This window comes from Primulina huaijiensis, unplaced genomic scaffold, assembly GCF_012295235.1.
Source record: "Primulina huaijiensis isolate GDHJ02 unplaced genomic scaffold, ASM1229523v2 scaffold208270, whole genome shotgun sequence".
NCBI lineage: Eukaryota > Viridiplantae > Streptophyta > Magnoliopsida > Lamiales > Gesneriaceae > Primulina > Primulina huaijiensis.
Genome location: NW_027355206.1, coordinates 2,756 through 8,567, shown reverse-complemented (window position 1 = coordinate 8,567; position 5,812 = coordinate 2,756). Strand labels below are relative to the sequence as shown.

Below are 5,812 nucleotides of genomic sequence, written 5' to 3'. Positions count from 1 at the left end.
ATCATTTAATATATCACATGTAAGGGTATTTTTGTCCTTTTAAATACTTTTATGGAGTGGAAACAAAGTTTTGATGTGCATAGAGTTAAAATAAAGTTAAGTTGAGTTTAGATAATTTTTCTCAATTTACACTTATAATATCAAGAATATTTTTAATCATTTTATCAAAATTAGAGAGTTCAAGCTAAAATTTTATTTGTTAAAGAATAAATACTAAGTTGAAAGTTGAATAGATATTTTCTTTTTAAATCTTTGCATTTATTTATACTTAAAAGAACAATGATTCAATTTCTTAATTTTTTAAACCGGATGCTTTGTAGACCTTCTCTTCTCACCGACGCGACCAACATCCGTCTGCTATTGCCGCTGCCGCTGCCGCTGCCGCTGCCGCTGCCATTTAAATCATATCCATAGATCCTTACAGCACGTGTATATCGATATTTGTATGCTTATTGATTGATTTGACACGGTAAAATTGAGGAGGATAATGTATCAGTGGAGGAAATTCGAATTCTTCGAGGAGAAGAAAAGCCGGATTCCGGACGAAGTTGAGGGAGGAATTCAGTGCTGCTCCAGCGGCAGAGGTAAAATTGTATTGGGTTCCGAGAACGGCACCGTTTCGCTGCTCGATCGTGGCCTCCAGCTTCAATACTCCTTTCAAGCTCACTCATCCTCTGTTCTCTTCCTCCAGCAACTCAAGGTATTGGGGTTTTTTTTTAAATATATATATTTATTGATATTCATTTATTCATCTGATTGCGGCCAATTTATCGTTGCTGAGTTTTTTGGTCTCAAAACTGATGGGAAGTTAGTCATCTTGGATTTTCGAGTTGACTCTGAGCTAGCGAGAACAATGAGGAACGCGTTATCAGGAAACTTCATATGCAAAATTCGGTCTACTTGGTCCAAGTTCGTATTTTTGGCCTTTTTAGTTAATGTTTCGGATGTGTATGGAATGCAAGTAAGAGTGTGGTCTTTCTCTTTATCTTGCGGATTGATACAGAAGACCAAAGCTTGAATCCTTAAGCTTATCACATGTCCTTTCTTTGTTTATGCTTCTTGAGTTTTAATCCATTTCATCGATTTCACTGGGAATCTAAATTTTCTCACTTTGCGTGAATCAGCAAAGGAACATCTTAGTGACAGTTGGAGAGGAGGAACAAATACCACCACAACAATCAGTTACATGCCTAAAAGTATTTGACCTCGATAAAAGGGTAGAAGAGGGGCCCAGTTCACCGAGTCCAGATTGTGTCCAAATTCTGCGGATATTTACCAACCAATTTCCTGCAGCACAGGTGCAGTTATATCAAAATGCTCATTGCTAGTCATGAGTTCTTTGAGGGATTAACAACTTAAATGCCATTATTTGCTATTTTACAGATCACATCCTTTTTGGTTTTTGAGGAAACTCCACCTATCATATTCATTGCCCTTGGATTGGACAACGGTTGTATTTATTGCATCCAGGGTGACTTTGCCCGTGAACGCATTAAACGCTCCAAGCTTGAGGTTGATAGCGGTCATTTTGACAAAAAACAATTTTCTATTACGGGATTGGGATTCCGAGTGGATGGTCAGGCCTTTCAGCTATTTGCTGTCACTCCAAGTTCAGTGAGTTTGTTTAATTTGCAAAATCAACCACCCAACAGGCAAACTCTTGATCACATTGGATCTTCAACAATCGGTGTAGCATTAAGTGATCGCTCGGTAGGTAAAATTAATCTCATTGTCTAGTGCATCTTTTTTTAAGCCATGTTTCATCGAAGAATGCTTACGGTTGTAGTAGAATAAAAATTGTTATGTTTTGTTGGAATCAGGAATTAATCATCGGCAGGCATGAAGCTGTCTATTTTTATGAAGTTGATGGTCGAGGCCCTTGTTGGGCTTTTGAGGGGGAAAAAAAGCTTCTTGGTTGGTTTCGTGGTTACCTTTTATGTGTTATTACAGATCATAGAACTGGTAAGAATACTTTCAACATCTATGATCTGAAGAACCACTTAATAGCTCACAGCATAGTAGTTCAAGACGTTTCTCACATGCTGTGTGAATGGGGTAGTATAGAACTCATAATGGCAGACAAATCAGCTCTTTTTATTGTCGAAAAGGATATGGAGAGCAAGCTGGATATGCTTTTCAAGAAAAATCTTTACACTGTAGCTATTAATCTTGTCCAGAGCCAGCAAGCTGATGCTGTGGCAACTGCTGAAGTTCTGAGGAAATATGGTGATCATTTATATGGAAAACAAGAGTATGATGAAGCGATGGCTCAGTATATCCTTACTATTGGCCATCTCGAACCTTCGTTTGTCATACAGAAGTTTTTGGATGCTCAGAGGATCTACAACCTGACTAGTTACTTGGAAAAGTTGCATGAAAAAGGCCTTGCTTCCAAAGATCATACTACTCTCTTGCTAAACTGTTACACAAAACTGAAAGATGTCGAGAAGTTGAATATATTCATTAAAAGTGAGGATGGTGCAGGGGAACATAAATTTGATGTGGAAACTGCTATACGGGTCTGTCGTGCAGCCAATTACCATGAGCATGCAATGTATGTAGCCAAGAAGGCTGAAAGACACGAATGGTATCTTAAAATTTTACTTGAGGACCTAGGTAGGTATGATGAAGCTCTGCAATATATAAATAGCCTTGAACCAAGTCAAGCTGGGGTCACTGTTAAAGAGTATGGAAAAATTCTGATAGAGCACAAGCCAAGGGAAACAAATGAAATACTGATGAGACTTTGCACCGAAGAGGGGGAACTGACCAAGAGGGGTTTCTCAAATGGTACCTTTTTATCCATGCTGCCATCTCCTGTTGATTTTCTCAACATTTTTGTGCATCACCCACAGTCTCTTATGGAATTTCTTGAAAAATATACCGACAAAGTGAAGGATTCACCTGCTCAAGTGGAAATCCATAATACCCTGTTGGAGTTATACTTAACTCGAGTCTTGGAATTTCCATCTCTTTCACAAACTGCCATAAGTGAGAACAGTGATCATAGAACGGGTAGAGTGTCACATGCACCTGCAATTTCAAACGTTGCATCAAATGGAAGGATAAATTTGATTCAGAACAATGTAGACGAGGATAAAGATCTCCACGAGAGGCATCAAAAGGGGCTACTCTTGCTTAAAAGTGCATGGCCATCTGAACAGGAGCAACCGCTGTATGATGTTGATCTTGCAATTATTCTCTGTGAAATGAACTCTTTTAAAGAAGGGCTCTTATATATTTACGAGAAGCTGAAATTATATAAAGAAGTGATTTCCTGCTATATGCAAGCGCATGATCACGAGGGTTTAATTGCATGCTGCAAGAGACTAGGAAATTTGGATAAGGGTGGTAGCCCATCTCTTTGGGCAGATCTATTGAAGTATTTTGGTGAACTTGGTGAAGATTGCTCCAAAGAAGTTAAAGAAGTCTTGACATATATCGAAAGGGATGACATCTTGCCTCCAATTATAGTTATCCAAACCTTGTCTAGAAATCCATGCCTCACTCTTTCTGTAATTAAAGATTATGTAGCTCGAAAGCTGGAACAGGAGTCGAAGCTGATTGATGAGAATCGAACAGCTATTGAAAAGTATCAGGTTGTCTACCTGATATTGTCTTTTTTTACCAGAAAGAAATTCAGTGATATAATAAAGATTAGATATTCGTAACGAGTGAAATTCATTAATAAAGAATAAATGCACGATTGAAGGATATATATTGTGAGTCCTTGGTTTTTCTGAAGTTATATGGATTAGATCTCCCATAGATTTTGAATCCTAGATGTCATCAATTTTAAGTAGAGTTCCATGAGGTGTAGACTAATTCAAGATGAGAGGTACCCGATAAAGGACTAGAGCTTATTTTTACCACATTAACTTGCGTTTCCTTTCTTAACCTAAATGTAGCCAAAGCATTATAAATGACTATTTTGCTATGGTAGAAATCGTTCACTCTGGGCCAAGGAAGATTTTCTTTTTCAGTTCATTTTCCAGTGTTGGTTCTTGTTTGGGTTGAATAATTTCTAGAATACTAATCAAATCCCTTATTTAGCATATTTTGAACATCTTTTTTTCGTCGGGTAGATCAATTGATTCTGCTGTTTTATATGGCTATGTATGTGGCAACAACCGTCCAACTATAGCATTTGAGTTGCTTTACAGTTTAAAAGATTTGAAGTGTAAGTCTGTAATGGTACCACTAGCCACAATTTTTGGTACAATGATAGGCCCTCAATCTTGACACTCTCAAACAGGTAACATTGTCTCGTACTTTTCAGTAACAAATGGAACCACTTTAGTCCTTGAACTTCAAAACCAGGATGATCTATATTTTGTTAACCTTTAAATCAGATTATGGTAACTGATATAATTGTTCTCTGTTCACTTGTCTGTGCTCCCATGCACTCCGCAGCTGTTATTTATGTTATTTTTCTTGTGAGGAAGTGTAAATTTGTTATACATTAGAACTTGGAAGAAGATATGTGCTCAATCTTGATCGAATCTGCAGGAGGAAACATCGGCGATGAGAAAAGAAGTCCATGATCTCAGAACAAATGCAAGAATCTTCCAGCTTAGCAAGTGCACAGCCTGCACTTTCACCCTAGACCTTCCTGCAGTCCATTTCATGTGCATGCACTCATTCCACCAGCGTTGCTTAGGCGACAATGAAATAGAATGCCCCGAGTGCGCTCCTGAATACCGAGCTGTTTTAGACATGAAGAGGAGCTTGGAGCAGAACTCGAAAAACCAAGATCGTTTCTTTCAGCAAGTCAGAACTTCAAAGGATGGTTTTTCGGTGATTGCAGAATATTTCGGGAAAGGGATCATCAGCAAAACTAGCACTGAAACTTCCGATGCTTTTCATACGACGAAAAGTTATTCAAATGGTAACTTCTGAAAATGGCCTAAAATTATTACATTTCTCGTGCTTTAGTGTTTGATGTTATTCTCCTTTTCCTTTTTTTTTTTTTTAAGGAGCTTTATTGTGTGATGTTGATCAATAATTTTTGTTTATTTATTTTTGGTAGAATTGCTTTGATGTTGTAATTTGCTTAAATAATATTGTAATTGGTTATGGATTGATTTTTCGATTTTGTGTTGAAGGGCTTGTTGATGATGACATGAGTAAGCACCATGAATCCCATGTGTTGTATTTCCAAATGTTTATATTTGGTCTATTTAGTTGTCAGTTCGATTGAACAAGTAGAATTTAAGACTGGTACAACACTTGTAGAACCAGATTTACATTAAAAAAAAAAAACATAATCAGTTGTTAACGATAAAAAAAAGTGTAGAATAAAGATTGACGTGAAGTGAGTTGACGAGTACAAAAACAAAAACTAGAGAATATAGTTTAATGTTCATTGGTAGGCCAACTCATGAAGCCACACAGGTGTAACTTTAATAACACATGTTAGATGGACAGATGCAATAAATTCTCTGATCCGGTTGGACTCGGCCTTCAGTTTCCTTGAAATAAAAGGATTCGATTGCAAAAGTCTGCCTCTAAATTAAAAATACATAAAAATTCTTAAGAGATCGTTTCACGGGTTAATTTATTGAGATTAATCTTTTATCGGACTTGATTTGTAAAAAAAAATTATTTGAATTGACTTGTGACTGTCTCGCATATATTATATGTATGAGATGTGTTGAACTGGTACATACTTATCTAAAGTGAAAATTAATATTTTTGGAATAAAAAGTGATGTTTTTCAAGAATAGGGTCGAGTAGGAGGTTAATCTTATAAAATTGAATTGTGAAATGATCTTATAAGAGTTTTTGTATTCATTAATATATTCACTTTATA

General features: G+C 36.7%; 1 protein-coding gene across 1 annotated transcript; it reads left to right on the top strand.

Annotated features, from left to right (window-relative positions):
- Positions 1 to 276: 276 nt before the first annotated feature.
- Positions 277 to 5,145, top strand: LOC140966926 (vacuolar protein-sorting-associated protein 11 homolog). The gene is made up of 5 exons (XM_073427238.1): positions 277 to 700; positions 1,125 to 1,298; positions 1,384 to 1,710; positions 1,821 to 3,599; positions 4,510 to 5,145. Exons 1-5 carry the CDS (start codon positions 488 to 490, stop codon positions 4,897 to 4,899), a joined length of 2,883 nt encoding a protein of 960 aa, XP_073283339.1. The 5' UTR covers positions 277 to 487; the 3' UTR covers positions 4,900 to 5,145.
- The last annotated feature ends 667 nt before the right edge of the window (positions 5,146 to 5,812 follow it).

Coding starts and splice junctions, on each gene's coding strand:
- LOC140966926 (XM_073427238.1), top strand. CDS start 488: ATGTATCAGTGGAGGAAATTCGAATTCTTCGAGGAGAAGAAAAGCCGG. Junction 1,299..1,383: donor ACCAATTTCCTGCAGCACAG/GTGCAGTTATAT, acceptor GCTATTTTACAG/ATCACATCCTTTTTGGTTTT. Junction 3,600..4,509: donor CAGCTATTGAAAAGTATCAG/GTTGTCTACCTG, acceptor TCGAATCTGCAG/GAGGAAACATCGGCGATGAG.